The sequence below is a fragment of the Malaclemys terrapin genome, chromosome 4 (genome assembly GCF_027887155.1).
Source record: "Malaclemys terrapin pileata isolate rMalTer1 chromosome 4, rMalTer1.hap1, whole genome shotgun sequence".
NCBI classification, from domain to species: Eukaryota; Metazoa; Chordata; order Testudines; family Emydidae; genus Malaclemys; species Malaclemys terrapin.
Window position 1 is genome coordinate 25,736,066 of NC_071508.1, and position 16,727 is coordinate 25,752,792.

The 16,727-nt window shown below is 39.6% G+C and overlaps 1 protein-coding gene across 3 annotated transcripts in view; it reads right to left on the bottom strand.

Moving 5' to 3' along the window:
* CEPT1 (choline/ethanolamine phosphotransferase 1) overlaps positions 1–16,727 on the bottom strand; it is a 51,020-nt gene that overhangs the window by 12,324 nt on the left and 21,969 nt on the right. For all 3 annotated transcript variants that reach the window (XM_054028067.1, XM_054028068.1, XM_054028066.1), the window contains exon 5: positions 1,521–1,605. In XM_054028067.1, the coding sequence (XP_053884042.1) occupies positions 1,521–1,605 (85 nt within the window). The remainder of the gene's footprint in view (positions 1–1,520; positions 1,606–16,727) is intronic.

Genomic DNA, 16,727 nt, shown 5'->3' on the forward strand with positions numbered 1-16,727 from the left:
TTTCATCTTTTTGCAGCTAGTGAGACAAACCTTTACACCTCCTGAAATCTGCTATATTAATAGCTATTTGCTGCAGCAAAAATTGCTTGAGAGGATGAAATGTGTTAAATAATAAAGGGAAGACTTTCCAAGCTCTAATACAAGCAAGTTTTCTTCACACTGAATTGTACCAGAAATAGCTATTGCAGCAAAATAGTTTTTAACAACAATTGGAAACAGAAAGCAAGTAGTTATTTTATAGTACAGAAGTGTTTTTGTTTTATGGGCAGCCAGACATCATGCTCAAATAGATGCTACAGACAAGACAAGACAATACACTTTTGAGAAGTAGTTCTGTTTACATGAATTCACAAGAGTTCAATCACATCCTTTAGGTGGTATTTCTTATATGACGTTTGTCTACAAGCTCTGAAATCAAATACATGTTGTGGCAGAAGCCTGACAGATCTTTAACTGAGTCAGGCCCTTATTTTGGGCATTCTGTATATGGCAGCATAGATTTCAGGATCTATTTGGCTGTAACAGAATAATTGTGCTACAACGCAACGTATTTCACCCTAAAAGAATCACTGCGAATTATTTTTTGAACATTTTGATGCTTTTCTAAAATTAATGAGAATTTTTTTCAGACCACCTCAGACCACATTAGCTCTTCAAAGTTAAGCAAGGTCAGGCCTGGTCAGCACCTGAATGGAAAACCTTCAGGGAAATCATGCTTCAGAAGGTAATGCTGGCAATTCATTATGTAGCACATTTCTCAGAGTCAATTCTGCACCAGCACTCCAGGATGGTTTTAGATGGTGCTGATATAAAACTGAGTTGCTGAGCACCCTTAGGCCTCAAACCAGCAAGCTGATCCAAATAGGCAGTACCTTATACCCACACTGAGCCTCAGTAAAATCAACTGGGATCTGTATGGATGCATAGATCCAACCATGCAGATCAGCTTACAGGATTGGGGCCACAGTCATTAAAAATCTTAAGGCCATTTTCATAAGGGAGAGAGTGTTAACACCCGAGTTCTGACCAATTGCGATTATGGGCAATTACATGCTACATTCCAAAAATTCCCCTGTAATTTCAATTTGATAAAGTATTCTTCTCTTTCTGATCTAAAATGGTTATATTTTGTTGATATCTATGTCAAATTGATCCAAAATTACTTTACAGACTTACGTTTACCAATAGAAAATTACTTAGTTCACCCAGAGGTGCAGGTGGACATTCTACATGAATGATGGTACAGCATGCAAAAGAATGACTGACTGTTTTTCATGTGATGCTGGTAAAACCAGAATGCACCATCACTGCCATTTGTTAGATATGAAATCATTCTCGTTCTTCAAGAACACAAATCTTTTAATCTTACGGGAAAAGGAGATCTTTCCCTCCCAAAGGAAACTGATACTGTTCTAAATATGGTGCTCTTCCAGATGTAGACCAGATTAGAAAAAACAAGACAAGCAGCAGAATAATCAGAAATATACATTAAACTTAATATACAATATGAGCAAAATTACCATTGATTGCCAAAAAGATGGTCCTCCAATCACGGCCAGTAAATGCATGATTATTATGAAGATTTGCACTTCAGTCACATCAATTCTGATTAGGTACAAAAAAGCCAAAAAAGCAGAATTATTTGAAGCAATTTCAAGTCAATTATTTGCAAACTCAGCAGGTCTCCTCTATCATGCACAATAGAAAGGACTCTCAATACTGGGGAAAAATTGAAAAGGCATCAATAATTTATTACGCAAATATATTTTTGAGCTTTAAGTAAAATCCATGCTGTAATGTGACTATTTGATTAATTTCACTGCTTAATAAAAACCCATCTTGTCAAAAGGAATAGTTGGAACTCATTTACTTATTTAAATTGACCATAACTAGTTGCAGAAACAAATACAAAGGTTTAACCTTGCCCACCAAATAAAATAAATAAATAAAAATGTGTGTGTTAATTGCGGGGGGGGGGGGGGGGGGGGAGGAAATCCCCCTTTATATTCCTTCCTCTGCCATCTTGTAAATTATATTGTTTTGAAAAATATCAAACTTGCAGCTAAAATATACAAGCAACATAAAACCCCATGGAGCTTGTGCAAATGCAAACTGTACAAATTAACGTATTGCTAAAGACTACAATGCAGCAAGAATAGGAAACCCTTTCTAGTTCTCAGTGTGGCAACTGTCCTCAGAGGAGATGCAGGAAGGAGAGCCTTATAGAAAAGACTGCACTGAAGGAAGTTAAGAATTTGCTTTAAGGATCCTGCATAAGTCTCGCTGTTAGCAAGAGAGAAAAAACAGGGGCACAGAAATCAATGCCAGAAAATGAAATTACAGAAAAAGAACTAGGTCAAAAAAAATTTAGAAAGAAAATGGGGTCTGCTATGGTATATAACTTGAATACACTTATGAGGTTTCTAAGGGAAAACTATGGCACCTTAAAGGCTAACAGATGTATTGGAGCATAATACATCTGTTAGTCTTTAAGGTGCCACAGGACTCATTGTTGCTTTTTACAGATCCAGACTAACACGGCTACCCCTCTGATAAGGGAATACTGTGATTTTCATGGCATACAACATGAATTAGTACATGCTGTCTCATACGGGAAGACTGTGCAATCAGACTATAGAGATCTGACCAAATATTTACAACGTATCTTAGTTTGAATTGTAAAATGCCTAAAAAAGGACTCCAAGATCAGCCAATGCACTTACACACACAAATGTCATTGATAATGTATCAGAGAAGAACGGACTCCATATTTTTAAACTAGCTACTGAAAATATTAAATCTGTATCTGTGGAACCGAATATATTGAATATTAGACTCCTGTGTACCACTCCCCCTCCTCTCTATTGGATCTCTGACCTAGTTCTGCAATAGATCCTCTTATTTGAAATAACTCCCTCCCAACCCAAACAAAATTTCTTTATCTTAGAAACAAATTGATATGAACAAGAGGTTCTTTAGTTAGGATGTGACTATACAGTTACTTTTGATACAAACATGTTTAATGACAAATGGAATGAATCAGGATGAAAAGAATCTGAACAGCTGACCTGGTGTGCGGTGTTTTCAATAAGGGGGAATTAGATTCAGAAGCAGACTCAGGAGATTAAGCAGGTGGCAAAGATGATCCACTCAGTCTTGGATGGAGTTGGGTGCACATCATACAGCTTTTTTTGCTTGATATATGAAGTAGCCTTTTGGAAGGGGAAGGGCCAGAAGTATAGAATTACAAAATAAAAATGGAGGGGAACTAAGTGCAGCGTCACCGACACAATACAAGGTTGTTAAGTAAACAGCGTATTTAATACAGTGAACAAGCAATCTTCTCTAATCCTCACCACAAATGCCAAAAAGGCATTCAATAGGCTCTTATGTTGTCCTATTTTAAAATTTAGAAATACACAGAACTGCTAAAACATATAGGACTAGGCTCATACTTAGACCTTCCCTGATAATATGGGAAAGCGATCGGGTGAATTTACTTACCAGTAGTTGTGTATTTAATGTAGTCATCTCTCACATTTTAATATAAAACCCCTAACTCTGAGCTGTTGATTCCAGCTACCAGGAAGCAGAATGCAAAAACACTAACGTCTCTACGGTATAGGTCCACTTCTTTCCCATCAGTCAAAGAGACTTCCCGAACAACTTCCTAAGATGGGTGTTTGGATAACGAGGAGGGGGGGGCAGCAGGTGGTAACTGAAGGTGGGAGGGTGAGTAACAAGAGAAGAGCAGCTAGTCCAATAGAGAGAGGGGAGGAGTTGATGGAGACAGCACCAAATCTGGGCCCCGGGAGGATACAGAATGGCACAAGGGGGAGTATAAGGGAAAATAGGAACGGACAAGGGTTGCGACTAGAGGGAACAGGGGATAGATTAGTAGATCGCACTGTCACCAGGCAAAGGCAGGTTTACGTGATTGGGGACTCCTTACTGAGGAGGTTAGACAGGCCTGTGACCAGGGCGGACCCAGAGAACAGAAGGGTGTGCGGTCTACCGGGCGCTAAGATACGGGATGTGGACCTGCGGATGAAAAGGATCCTAAAAGGAGCAGGTAAGAACCCCTTGATCATCCTTCACGTAGGAACAAATGACACGGCTAGGTTCTCATTAGAGAGAATCAAGGGAGATTATGCCAGACTAGGGAAGACGCTCAAGGAGATCGAGGCTCAGATCATCTTTAGTGGGATTCTGCCTGTTCCTAGAGAAGGGCAGCAAAGGGCTGACAGGATTGTGAGGATAAATAGCTGGCTAAGAGAGTGGTGCTATAAGGAGGGCTTTGGGATGTATGGCCACTGGGAGGCTTTTGGGGACAGACAACTGTTCTAACGGGATGGACTTCACCTGAGTAGGGAAGGAAATAGACTTCTGGGAGGGAGGCTGGCTCATCTTATCAAAAGAGCTTTAAACTAGGCATTTGGGGGAGACGGTTGGGAGACGTCCAGTTAATCTCCACGCCAGATTCCAACATTGGAAAGGAGGGTGATGAGATAAGAACAGATATAGCTAGGGGGGAGGGATTGGACATAAGAAGGAGGGGGGGCTGGACAGTACGGGGTCTGTACCAAATTGCATAACTAATGGGAGAGAGGCTAAACGGCATACATTAAGATGTTTATACACCAATGCGAGAAGCCTAGGTAACAAAATGGAGGAATTGGAGCTCCTGGTCCGAGAAATGAAACCAGATATCGTAGGAATAACCGAAACGTGGTGGAACAGTAGTCATGACTGGAGTACAGGTATGGAAGGGTATGTGCTGTTTAGGAACGACCGGAACAAAGGTAAAGGTGGGGGAGTAGCATTGTATGTCAATAATGAGGTAAACTGCAAAGAAATAATAACTGATGGAATGGATAAGACAGAGTCTGTCTGGTCAATACTCACATTGGGTAAAAACTACTAGAGCCTCCCCTGGGATAGTGCTTGGGGTGTGCTATAGACCGCCAGGATCTAGCCTGGATATGGACAGAGAACTATTTAATGTTTTTAGGGAAGAAAATACTAATAGGAACTGTGTAATCATGGGAGACTTCAACTTCCCGGATATAGACTGGGGTACAAATGCTAGTAACAATAATAGGGCTCAGATGTTCCTAGACGTGCTAGCTGATGAATTCCTTCATCAAGTAGTAGCTGAACCGACGAGGGGGGATGCCATTTTAGATTTGGTTTTGGTGAGTAGTGAGGACCTCGTTGAGGAAATGGTTGTAGGGGACAACCTTGGCTCGAGTGATCATGAGCTAATTCGGTTTACACTAAATGGAAGGATTAACAGAATTAAATCGGAGACTAGGGTTTACAATTTCAAAAAGGCTAATTTTAATAAATTAAGGGGACTGGTTAGGGAAGTGGATTGGGCTAACTTATTTATGGATCTGAAGGTGGGATTATTTCAAGTTGAAGTTACAGGAGCTGTCGGAGGCCTGTATCCCGAGGAAGGGAAAACTGTTAGTAGGCAAGAGAGTTAGACCGAGCTGGATGAGCGAGCGTCTCAAAGGGGTGATTAAGAAAAAACAAAGCATACAAAGAGTGGAAGAGGGGAGGGATCAGCAAGGAAACCTACCTTATTGAGGTCAGAGCATGTAGAGATGGAGTGAGAAAGGCCAAAAGCCATGTAGAGTTGGACCTTGCGAGGGGAATTAAAACCAATAGTAAGAGGTTTTATAGCCATATAAATAGGAAGAAAACAAAGAAAGAAGAAGTGGGACCGCTGAAGACTGTAGATGGAGTGGAGATTAAGGATAATCTAGGCATGGCACAATATCTAAATGAATATTTTGCCTTGGTCTTTAATGAGGCTAATGAAGGGCTTAGGAATAGTGGCAGCGTGACAGAGGGGAATAATGGAGGGGGAATTGACATTACCGTATCCGAGGTAGAAGCCAAACTCGAACAGCTTAACGGGACTAAATCGGGCGGACCGGATGATCTTCATCCGAGAATATTGAAGGAACTGGCACGGGAAATTGCAAGCCCGTTAGTGAAAATTTTTAATGAATCTATAAACTCGGGGGTGGTACCGTTGGACTGGAGAATAGCTAATGTAGTACCTATTTTCAAGAAAGGGAAAAAAAGTGACCCGGGTAACTACAGGCCTGTTAGTTTAACATCTGTGGTATGTAAGGTCTTGGAAAAAATTTTGAAGGAGAAAGTGGTTAAGGACCTTGAGGTCAATGGCAATTGCAACAAATTACAACATGGTTTTACGAAAGGAAGATCGTGCCAAACCAACCTGATCTCCTTCTTTGAGAAGGAAACAGACTTTTTAGATAAGGGAAATGCGGTGGATCTAATATACCTCGATTTCAGTAAAGCGTTTGATACGGTACTGCACGAGGAATTATTGGTTAAATTGGAAAAGATGGGGATCGATATGAAAAATCCAGGAGGTGGATAAAGAACTGGTTAAAGGGGAGACTGCAGCAGGTGATACTGAAAGGGGAACTGTCAGGTTGGAGGGAGGTCACCAGCGGAGTTCCTCAGGGTTCTGTTTTGGGTCCTATTTTATTTAATCTATTTATTACTGACCTCGGAACCAAATGTAGGAGTGGGCTGATAAAGTTTGCGGATGACACAAAGTTGGGAGGTATTGCCAATTCGGAGAAGGATCGGGATATCCTGCAGGGAGACTTGGATGACCTTGTAAATTGGAATAAGAGTAATAGGATGAAATTTAATAGTGAAAAGTGTAAGGTGATGCATTTAGGGATGACTAACAAGAATTTTAGTTATAAGCTGGGGACGCATCGGTTGGAAGTAATGGAGGAGAAGGACCTCGGAGTCCTGGTTGACCACAGGATGACTATGAGTCGACAATGTGACGTGGCCGTGAAAAAAGCTAATGCGGTCTTGGGATGCATTAGGCGAGGTATATCTAGTAGGGATAAGGAGGTGCTGCTTCCATTATACAAGGCACTGGTTTGATGGGATAACGTGATTTTACTCAATTGGTCAACAACGTGCCATTGCTGGTAAATAGTATCAATGGTCAATGAGGGTCTGGCTGGAGAACCTTGCCTGCATGCTCGGGGTTCTACTGATCGCCATATTTGGGGTTGGGAAGGAATTTTCCTCCAGGGTAGATTGGCAGAGGCCCTGGAGGTTTTTCACCTTCCTCTGCAGCATGGGGCAGGGGTCACTAGCTGGAGGATTCTCTGTGACTTGAAGTCTTTAAATCACAGGATTTGGGGACTTCAACAGCTGAGTTAAGGGAAAGGGGGTGGGTCAGCTTTTGTGGCCTGCATCATGCGGGAGATCAGACTAGATGATCCCAATGGTCCCTTCTGACCTTAAAGTCTATGAGTCTATGTGAAGTGAAGCTGGCAGAGAGGAAGAGGAGAAGACTCCAACAAGTATAATTCCCTTTACTCTGTAATATGTCTTTCCATTATATCTATTATGCCAGTGTGAGAGTAGTAACCATGTGGGTCATTTTATAGGCTGACTTCAACGTGATTAATCCTGTTGGGCAATCAGAGCCAGTTTGCAGAAAGATATTAGCAAAAAAGGTTGAGAGTCACCTGAAGATCTGAAACCTCAGCCCTCATCCAAACAGATGAAGCGTCTAACATGTTTTAGAAGCATCTTGCACAGCTGCAAACATTTGGGCTGTGCAAGAACAGTGAGCTACCATGTGCCTGAACATATTTCTATATTGACTGCCCAAGCCAAGAAAATGCTTAGGAGCTGCTTCCTCTCAATCAATATGCTCATTTGACTAGATGAATGGGAAGGATTTGGAAATCATCATCTTCTGTGGGTGTTTCTAGTGTGGTTTTGCAGGGATCTAATGCTATTCAATATATTTATCAATGATCTGAAAGAAAGTATAAAATCATAGTTGATGAAGTTGCAGATGAAACAAAAATCAATGGAGTGGTAAATAATTCTAAGGACAGGTTCAGATCTAGACAGTGATCTAGATTGCCTGGTAAGCTGGGATCATTTGAACTACACCTCTACCCCAATATAACACGACTCGATATAACATGAATTCGGATATAACGCGGTAAAACAGTGCTCTGGGGGGGTGGGGCTGCGCGCTCCGGCAGATCAAAGCAAGTTCGATATAACGCGGTTTCACCTATAACACGGTAAGATTTTTTGGCTCCCAAGGACAGCATTATATCGGGGTAGAGGTGTATTTTAATACCATCAAATGCAAGGTCATACATCTAGAAACAAAGAATGTAGATCACACTTACAAGATGGAGGAATTTTGGAATGCAATGACTCTGAAAAGGACTTCGAGGTTATAGTTTAAACCAACTGAATATAATCTCCCAATTCAATGTAGTGGCTGAGAGCTAACTCAATCCGTGGATGCATAAGCAGGCGAATATAGAGTAGGAGTAGGGAGGTGACATTATTATCTCTATGTACAGCATTCATGAGACCGCTGCTGAAATACTATGTTCAGTTTTGGTGTCCACTGTTCAAAAAGGATGTTGAAAATCTGGAAAGTGTTCAAAGAAGAGCTACAAGAATGATTCAAGGTCTGGAAAACCTGCCTTACAGCTAGAGACTTAAGAAGTGCAATCTATGTAATTTATCAAAAAGAAGGTTAAGAAGTGACTTGACCAGTATCATAAGTTCCTACATGGAGAGGAGATTTCTGAAAGTAGGTGGCTCATTAATCTAGTAGACAAAGTTATAATAAGACCAAGTTGCTGGAAGATGGAACTAGACAAATTCAGCCAGGCAATAAAGTTGCAAAAGTCTTAATAGTTGGGGTAACTAATGATTGGAACAACTTACTATGGATATGGTGGATTCTCTGTCACCTGAAATCTTTTATTTAAAGATTGAATGTCTTTCTAAAAGATATGCTGTAGTTCAATCAGAAACTATGGGTTTGAGGCAGGAATTATTGTATGAAATTCTCAGGCCTGTTACGCAGAAGGTGAGACTAGATGATCATAATGGTCCCTTTGACCTTAAAAACAGGGATCTACCTAACAAACATTCTTGAAGCTAGGACAACGTAGGAGAACAACACATGGGAAATGGGAACAGAAGGTGGGTGATGGGAAGAAGAAACACTGTATTCCTTCCTTCATCTACCTAGAGGAGAAACTCAGAATGCTTGAATATCGGATCTCCTTCCAAAAGTACCTGAGCACTAATGCGATGAGTGGGAGTCAATCTATTTCACACACCACGGGAGTAGAAGTATGAATGGGAAGAAGTGAAGGCTCTTGAATTCTTATACAATCTTAAGTGAGTTATTACCAGTGTATATTATAATTCTGAAGTAGCTGCGTTGCTAAACTGCTTTTTAAAGTTTGTCCTTTCCAAGAAAAAACGGATTGGTTAATTAGGAAAAACCATAATGAAGACCTTGTAAAATTTAGGTGTTGATAAAAAGTAGATCAAGGATTACATGGAAAATTTGAACATATGTCAGCTGCCTAGATAATATTGATCCTATGGGGTTAAAGAGTAACCAAAGTTTGTAAAGCACTTTCAAGATAAAAAGTTCTAATTATTATTATTATTAAGGAGCAATAAACTTCCTTGAACCACTGAATTATTTTTGAAAAATCTGGGAGAACTGGGCATATACCAGTAGACTGGAGCAAGAAAAACATGGGCAGGGGCAGAAGCCTGATTGACCAGTTTAAATCTAGATTGATTAAAGCACTAAAAAGCTGTACTGTTAAGAACAATACTGCACTGGCCTCTGGGGAAGATGGACTATATCCATGATTCTTAAGTTGTTTTTGCAAACACTTTACTGGGAGTTACCAATATTTCTATGCAATATAAGCTTTAATTTAAAAAAATATATTTTTGGCCCTTCTGTCTGCAAAGGAAACTTTCCAAACATAAGCTGTTTTTTAGTAATTAGATTAATGAACTATAAAGCATTGGGAAATATGCAATTCATGGCATTTTAAGTAAGTATAATTTATATTTTTAATTCAAAGAAATAGAAGTTTATATGCACCAAACATAAGTGTCTTAAAAAGCACAATAAATATTAAAAACATATCACATTTATTGCATTACAACCTATGGAGATTTTTTGGCTTAAATACACAAACACCACAAAGATGAGAGAGAAAAAAAAAAGTGGAATTTGGAAGTTAGGGTCACAAGAGAAAAAAGAGGAGAACCTTTGAACCCAGAAGGTCTTTTCTGCCTCCATCTTATATAAAAATCAAACTATCGGTCAGACAGACAGATGATCTGCTCTGATCCAGAGGGCCTGACCCTATGGATGGGAACCACAGAGCAGGACAGGCAGGCCTAGCAGAAAAAAGGAGGCCCATCACATTTCAGAGTCTGATTTTAGTTTTTCTCGTGCTGTTTTCTTATTTCATTAAATGTAATGACAAAAACAAAACCGAAAAAAAGAAATCCAACAGCACAAGTACTAAAGCCAAAATAAGAGGGCTCAGCAGAAAGCTTCTTGATTGGGATATTTCAGCACCCCAATCATTTTTGACCACTCTTCCACAAGACTGACAGTTCTTTTGCCTGGTGCTTCCTGATTTAGTGGAGTCGTATCAGCTCAGCAGAAATATTTTTTCACCGGATAAGGAAGAGGAAAAATGCACAAACAGCAGATCTCTGATAAATATGAAATGAAAACAAAAAATAAAATATTTTTTCTTTTGTGAGATTACCCCAAGACAAGACCCAAAACCACAATGAACAGGAGTACCTGTGGCACCTTAGAGACTAACAAATTTAATTGAGCATAAGCTTTCATGGGCTACAGCCCACTTCATTGGATGCATAGAATGGAAAGCTTATGCTGAAATAAATTTGTTAGTCTCTAAGGTGCCACAAGTACTCCTGTTCTTTTTGCGGATACAGACTAACACGGCTGCTACTCTGAAACCACAACGGTTTTCTATAACTGAGCCAGAGTCTCATCTTATGTAAATCAGATTAGTTCCATTAAAGGCAACTTATTCAACTAGTACAGTGTACTTCTTTTCATATAGGCATTCAAATTTTAATTACCCAGAATAAACTGGAGAATCACACTTTTTTAGGCTCTCCAGAAACACAGGCCAACTATCTCCTTGCCATTCTTTATTAATATTTATACTGCAGGAACGCCCAGAGGCCCCAAAGAAGGTCAGCCCGCATCATGTGAGGCACTATATAAACACAGACCCTACCCTGAACAGCTTACAATCTAAGTAAGACAAAACCATAACAGAATCATAGAATTAGTTAGAGATGGAAGAGATACTTTAAATCATCCACTCCACCTCCTTGCCAATGAAGAAGATACACTTTGGGTCTAGGAAGCCTTCTTTTAATATTGTTGTAAATTAGAAAGGAAAAAAAAGGCTAGGCAAAGTGTTAAATTTGAAGCTTGAGAAAAAGTCATTTAAACCATAAGACTGAAAGAAAAATATACTGATTTGTAGCAAACGGACATTGCAAAAGGACAACAGAAAACATTAATTCTGCACTAACTTAAGGAGCTTAGCTGTGACTAACTAAACAAAGACATTACAGAGCATCTACCATTGTAGCAAGGAGACTAATCAATTAAGGTGGGCTATTAGCAGCAGGAGAAAAAAAAACTTCTGTAGTGATAATCAGGATGACCCATTTCCAACAGTTGACAAGAAGGTGTGAGTAACAGTAGGGGAAGAATTAGCATGGGGCAATAGTTTTTACTTTGTGTAACGACCCATCCACTCCCAGTCTTTATTCAAGCCTAATTTAATGGTGTCCAGTTTGCAAATTAATTCCAATTCTGCAGTTTCTTGTTGGAGTCTATTTTTGTTGGAGAATTGCAACTTTTAGGTCTGTAATTGAGTGACCAGGGAGGTTGAAGTGTTCTCCGACTGGTTTGGCCAATGTACATGGCAGAGGGGCATTGCTGGCACATGATGGCATATATCACATTGGTAGATGTGCAGGTGAATGAGCCTCTGTGATTAGGTTCTATGATGGTGTCTGGACAGAGTTGGCAACGGGCTTTGTTGCAAGGATAGGTTCCTGGGTTAGTGTTTTTGTTGTGTAGTGTGTGGTTGCTGGTGAGTATTTGCTTCAGGTTGGAGGGCTGTCTGTAAGTGAGGACTGGCCTGTTTCCCAAGATCTGTAAGAGTAAGGGATCATCCTTCAGGATAGGTTGTAGATCCTTGATGATGGGTTGGAGAGGTTTTAGTTGGGGACTGAAGGTGACGACTAGTGGCGTTCTGTTACTTTCTTTGTTGAACCTGCCCTAGAGTCACCTACTCCTGGAGTCACCTACTCCAGGACAGGCCCAACTGTTGGAAATGGGCCATCCTGATTATCACTACAGAAGTTTTTTTTCTCCTGTTCATAATAGCCCACCTTAATTGATTAGTCTTGATATAGTTGGTATGACAACACCCATTTTTTCATGTTCTCTGTATATATCTATATCTATCTATCTTCCTACTGTATTCTCCACTCCATGCATCCGATGAAGTGGGTTTTAGCCCATGAAAGCTTATGCCCAAATAAATGTGTTAGTCTCTAAGGTGCCACAAGGACTCCTGTTCTTTTATTTCTTATTTGTGTATCTCTATATAAACACACTGAGTCTCATAAATAAAACAAACTAGAAGTAATACTAAATTCCCAGAGAAAAAATACATTATTAAACTGAAAATTGTAAATGAGGAAAATATTTTACAAAGAGTATTTCAGTTAAATGAACAAACACTAGAAAGCAAGTAAATTCTGTTACGATAAAACTTTTTTTCATTGCTCATCCTCTGCCTAAACTCACTAAATTACCATATGCCTATACAATACACATCCCAACATTGGCAGTGAGCCAATACCTGCATGACAGTGTACTGTATTGTATTTACCAAAGCCATGTGCATGAGCACAGACAATACACCAATTCACTCTTCACTTACAAAACCATCTCTCTCTTCTCACTCTTCATATATCACCAAGCCTTCATACCATCTTCCCTCATGACAGCTGCTGGAAATTTAACTACCATTTACAGAGGAGATGCGGGGGGACAGGGACATAGGGTCACATGCTCCCCCAGATTTCTACCAGGATTTATATGCACTGCCCTGAACCCTGCTGCATACCATCAGAACCTTTAAATCAAGTTGCAGGTCCTCTCTGACCATTTAAACATTTTATTATCTACAGAAGTCAAATTCCCTACAGCTTCAATCACCTAAATATGTATTTGGGTTCCCCTATGTAAGCCTGCCACATAAACGATGGGGAAACATTGCAGTTGCAGACTTCAAGTCTACAAGCAAACTGCCAAAGTATAGGGGCCAGCAATGCCCCTCTGCCATGTACATGGGCCAAACCGGACAATCTCTACACAAAAGAATTAATGGACACAAATCTGACATCAGGAATCATAATACTCAAAAACCAGTGGGAGAACACTTTAACCTGTCTGGTCATTCAATGACAGACCTGCGGGTGGCTATCTTACAACAGAAAAACTTCAAAAACAGACTCCAACAAGAGACTGCTGAGCTGGAATTGATATGCAAACTAGATACAATCAATTTAGGATTGAATAAGGACTGGGAATGGCTGAGCCATCTCCCCTTGTAAGTATTCTCACACTTCTTATCAAACTGTCTGTACTATCTTGATTATCACTTCAAAAGTTCTATTTCACTTACTTAATTGGCCTCTCAGAGTTGGTAAGACAACTCCCACCTGTTCATGCTCTCTGTATGTGTGTGTATATATCTCCTCAATATATGTTCCATTCTATATGCATCTGAAGAAATGGGCTGTAGCCCACGAAAGCTTATGCTCTAATACATTTGTTAGTCTCTAAGGTGCCACAAGTACTCCTGTTCTTTTTATAGGGGGTAAGATAGCTCCAACCTCAGGGGCTTGTGACCAAACTAACAAGGTGTAAAATGTTTAAGAGATCAAGTGAACAGGGAAAAGAGCAGCCTGTGGAAATGAGGTGGTTTGAACATTCTTAACTCTGCATTTCTGTAATTTTCAACTTTTTTTTATTTTAACTTGACTGAATTATCTAGCATTTCATTGTTTGTTAAAAATTTCAATGCTCTTTGAAGTATTTTCCCTAGCAGTTATTAATTCTTACTTGCACATTTAACTCTACGTTTTCTTCTCAAGAAAGTTGCTTAGGTTTTTTTTTTTTTTTAATTTATCAAGAATAAAACAATAGTCCCCCTGTCATATGGAAGCATATATTCCATTAAATTAGATTATACCTGTCTTCATTAACCTTCTTTGGATTCCTGATTGCTAGATTTGCCCCCAAATTACCTCAAAACTACACTGGCACATTTCATAACCGTTCAGCCCAGCTGATTCAGAACTGGACTATGAAGTCCTCAGTCCTATGCTAGTGCACTCCTTAACTTCCTTTAATGCAGCTGGTTTTGCTAATAGCATACGAGTCCCTGTACAGCTTAGAAACTCTTCATGATATAAGTCCATTAATTCATACATGTATGGTGGGATTGTATGTTTCAGAAATGATGCTAAGGACATTGTACATATGTTTGGGATGGAAGGCTGGCAAGGCATCTTGGACCCAGTCCAAGTTCATATTGTGGTTTCTAAACTTCCCCAGAGTTTACATGGAGGTTAGAAGTCCAGAGATGTTTACATAAAGCTTAGAACGTCCTTCAAATCCTTTCAGGGTTTATGACCTCCACAACAAATCATTTCCTCAGTTCACCTTTGAACTGAAGACAATTCACCTTCCAAGAGACAAATGTGAGAATTTTCAGCCTTGAGTCCTGCTTTAAGTAACGAGAACAGGAGCTTTTACAGAGAATGCCTTCTCTTCAAGTGTAACTATAATGCTGTTACCAGGATGCACTAATATTTTGATTAAACTTTTCCTTCCTTTGCTTGAAGCCATTGCTTGTTGTACTACCATTTCCTGAGTAATTTTTTCCAATCCTTCATATACTGTCAACAAGAAGGTATTTAAAAGTCATAACATCTAACCATGCTCAGAGCAAGTCTAATTGACATGTTACTTAAAATGCCATAGGCAACCAGTGGCCCAGCTACAATAATGGCTCCCAACATTAACACAATTGGAGCTGAACCAGAGCAGGAATTTTTGAAAAAAAAGTCCCCTATTGTAGAAAGATCTTGTGCCACAAAACTAAATGATAAACACAGGAGTATAATACCAGTTTCCATTTATGCAGCATGCTACAGCACAATACATTTAATTGGACAAAGAAAACACCTCTTAGGGTAGAAGTACTAGAATGTTTATAGCAACAGAGGGTCCTGTGGCACCTTTAAGACTAACAGAAGTATTGGGAGCATAAGCTTTCTTGGGTAAGAACCTCACTTCTTCAGATGCAAGATACTAGAATGTTTATGTTGTTTTATTGAGTGGACAACAGGGGATGTATCACTCAACGATTGCCTGCTCTATTCATTCCTTCTGAAGCACTTGGCACTGGCCACTGTCAGAAGACAGAATACTGGGCTAATTGGACCATTGGTCTGACCCAGTATGGCCATTCTTATGTTCTCACAAGCCAAAAAAGTAGTAGAAATTCTCTCTCTCTCTCTTCAAGCTTCTACTAAAGTGGTTACAGCACCTATAAAACATTGTTTGGTCAATACTGGCCATTTTAATATGAAATCTAAAGTTGCTCACTGAAATTTGCCATTTTGCTCCATAAAAATGATACCTTTAATCAAAGATTCATAGATTTTAAGGCCAGAAGACCATGATCATCATGTAGTTGTACATCCTGTATACCACCAGTTAAGGAAGCTCACCCAGTAATCTCTCCATCAAGCCCATAACTTCTGTTTGAGTTACACCAGATCTTTTAGAAAGATATCCACTCTTGACTTAAAGACTTAGAATCATAGACTATCAGGGGTGGAAGGGACCTCAGGAGGTCATCTAGTCCAACCCTCTGTTCAAAGCAGGACAAATTTCCAACTAAATCATACCAGCCAGGGCTTTGTCAAGCCTGACCTTAAAAACCTCTAAGGAAGGAGATTCCACCACCTTCCTAGGTAACCCATTCCAGTGCTTCACCACGCTCCTAATATCCAACCTAAACCTTCCCCACTGCAACTTGAGACCATTACTCCTTGTTCTGTCAGTGATGGAGAATCATATCCCCAGGTAAGTTGTTCTAATGGTTAACTACCTTCACTGTGAAAAATTTGAGCCTTATTTCTAGTCTGAATTTGTCTAGCTTCAGCTTTTTTGTCACCAGCTCCCAAATTTCTGGGATTGCAAATTTCCTTGCTACTTCCTCCACTTTTTAGAATTAAGTAATTATCTCATAAAGTTTAAGACCCTGACTTTATAAAAGTCAGTTATCTAATAAATAATACAGCAGTTGAAAATCTCCCATTATTACGATTTCTTTCAATACTGATGTAGTTGACACCTGTTTCATTAAGTAACTCCTCTTTCCTTGTTAGCTAGTCTGGAAAATACTCCCTCCTCCACCACACCCTATTTTTCTAACATTTATTTTAACATGTACTTATGGGCTATTTCTGTTTGAATGCGCTCTACTGTTATGTGATGCAAAGTAAATCAAAATTATTTTAATGGATGTGAAACACTTGCTTTTCCAGCCTATTACCCATTCTCCCAGCATTCACACAGATCCATAGCACAAGATTTATGCTCTTGTCCCTTTTAAAACATTGCTTTAATAATTAGCTATTCCCATTTCCCTTCACTATATAGAACAGAGACCCAATGGTGTCTCTGCCTTCCTATTTCTCTC